The sequence below is a fragment of the Meleagris gallopavo genome, unplaced genomic scaffold, assembly GCF_000146605.3.
Source record: "Meleagris gallopavo isolate NT-WF06-2002-E0010 breed Aviagen turkey brand Nicholas breeding stock unplaced genomic scaffold, Turkey_5.1 ChrUn_random_7180001930283, whole genome shotgun sequence".
Classification (NCBI taxonomy): Eukaryota; Metazoa; Chordata; class Aves; order Galliformes; family Phasianidae; genus Meleagris; species Meleagris gallopavo.
Window position 1 is genome coordinate 9,892 of NW_011192383.1, and position 1,895 is coordinate 11,786.

Consider the following 1,895-nt stretch of genomic DNA (forward strand, 5'->3'; position numbering starts at 1 on the left):
CAGCATTTGTGCTTCACCCTCAGCCAATTGCTCAGCCTTGCTCAGTGCCCCCCACCTCTCCTCCCTGTGCTCCATTCGCATCTGCTCAGCCAGCAGATAGCTCACCAGAGCCAGAACTCCCCAAAGCTGCTTTCGGTGTCACTTGGCCACCAGCAGAGGCTCACTGTTCCTCTCCAGGGCTGGCATGAGCACCAGGCTGCTTGCCAGCTGGATCCCACATCGACTACCCCCGGATCTGGCTCCAGCTCGGTGCCACCAACACATTGCCGGGCCCAGGCACCACAGTTTCACCTTTGACTTCCTCCACCTGGCTCAGGGAGGGGACCAAGCCCATCCCACTTACCGGTAGCGTTGGCGATGGCCAGCGGCAGCCCCGGCAGCTGGTGCACTTGGATCCCAGACGCTCCCAAGGCACTGAGGTTAATAGTCTGGAGGCCTGGCATAGAGGAGAGCTGGGCGGCGTTGACCGTCACCGTGCCGCTGGGGAGGGAGGCGATGGGGGTGAGCGTGGTGCTGGTGCTGCCCGTCTGTCCCAGTGACACTCCTTGCATGGGGGCCAAGGTGATTGTCTGCGCCTGGGGGTTCTGCACCTGCAGGTTCTGGAGCTGAATGGTCTGCCAGCTCACCTGCCCGTTCGGCCCCACTGTGGGTGTTCGGATGATGATGGGCCCGGAGTTGGGCACAGCCTGGAGCTGGAGGTTCTGCAAGGCATCCTGTGAGATGGCTTGAGTGGCAAAGGTCTGGCCGGAGAGCGGGGCGGTCTGCAGGGCTTGGATCGTTTGCCCCCCTTGGACTAACTGAGGCTGGATCAGGATCTGCTGCTGCTGCGACTGCTGGCTCTGATCCCCCTCTTTCTGCTGCCCCGGCTGCAAAGCCACCCCAGAGACCTGGCTCTGCAGGGAGTCCGTGCTGGGGGCCCTTTGGGGCGTCTGCACTTGGACATTTGTCCCCACTGTGGAACTGCTGGAAAAATTCATGATGCCCATGTTACTGGTGGTAGTGGTGGTGGAATAGCTGTTGGCGTTGGTAAAAAAAGAGCCGGAACTGGCGTGGGACGTGGCAATGTTGGACGAGCTGATGGCAGCACCTGAGGTGGTGGGCTGGGAGCTGCTGTCCGGGGAACCAGAGCCGCTCAGGGTGACGGTCTGAGAGGTGGGGGCCAGGCTGGCGGCCACGCTGTTGACGGGCAGCAAGGTGATGTTGCCATTGAGAGCCACGGGGACGTTGGCCACGTACTGGGTTTGCCCTGAGAGGGTGTTGTTGGCCAAGCCCACCCCCTGGATGGGGACGGCCTGCTGCAGCAGGTTGGGCATGGCGATGAGGTTGCCCGTCCCCGCTCGGCTCGTGATGATCTGCTGGTTCGTGCCGGGGATGATCTGGAGCTGCCCAGAGGCATCCTGCTGCACGTTGACTTGGGTGGGGGTGGTGGCAAACTGGAGCTGCTGCCCATCAATGGTCTGGAACTGGGGAATGACTTGGTATTGGATGTTGGGGATGACGCCCGGCAGGCCCGTGAGCACCTGCTGGTTCTGCAGGTTGGAGGCAGCCGTGACCACGTACGGCCCCGTGCTCACAGGGCGGCTTTTGGAGGGATCTCCGTTGCTGCCGTTGCTGCCCTGCTCCTTGGAGGGCGTCGGCGTGGTGGAGCCAGTGGAAATGATCTGCCAGCCGTTGGCCGACTGCGCGATCTGGGCAGCGGCGGCCGTCAGGTCCAACTCACCGCTGCCGCCTTGCTGGCCCTGGGAGCTGTTGGAATTCTCGTTGGGAGACTCAATCCTGCTGCAGGTGGCAGCCAGCAGAGCCAGCGGGGACGGCTGCGACTCCTGAGAGGGGAGAGGAGGAGTTAAGGGAGAGGGAGGCGGCCCTGTGGGCAGGCCGAAAATAAAAGGAGGAAA

General features: G+C 62.8%; 1 protein-coding gene across 1 annotated transcript in view; it reads right to left on the minus strand.

The window, feature by feature from the left end:
- SP1 (Sp1 transcription factor) overlaps window positions 1–1,883 on the minus strand; it is a gene marked incomplete at its 5' end in the record, with an annotated part of 11,774 nt that extends 9,891 nt beyond the window's left edge. The window contains one exon of the mRNA XM_010727712.3: window positions 344–1,883. Within this exon, the coding sequence (XP_010726014.3) occupies window positions 344–1,883 (1,540 nt within the window). The remainder of the gene's footprint in view (window positions 1–343) is intronic.
- Window positions 1,884–1,895: the final 12 nt, after the last annotated feature.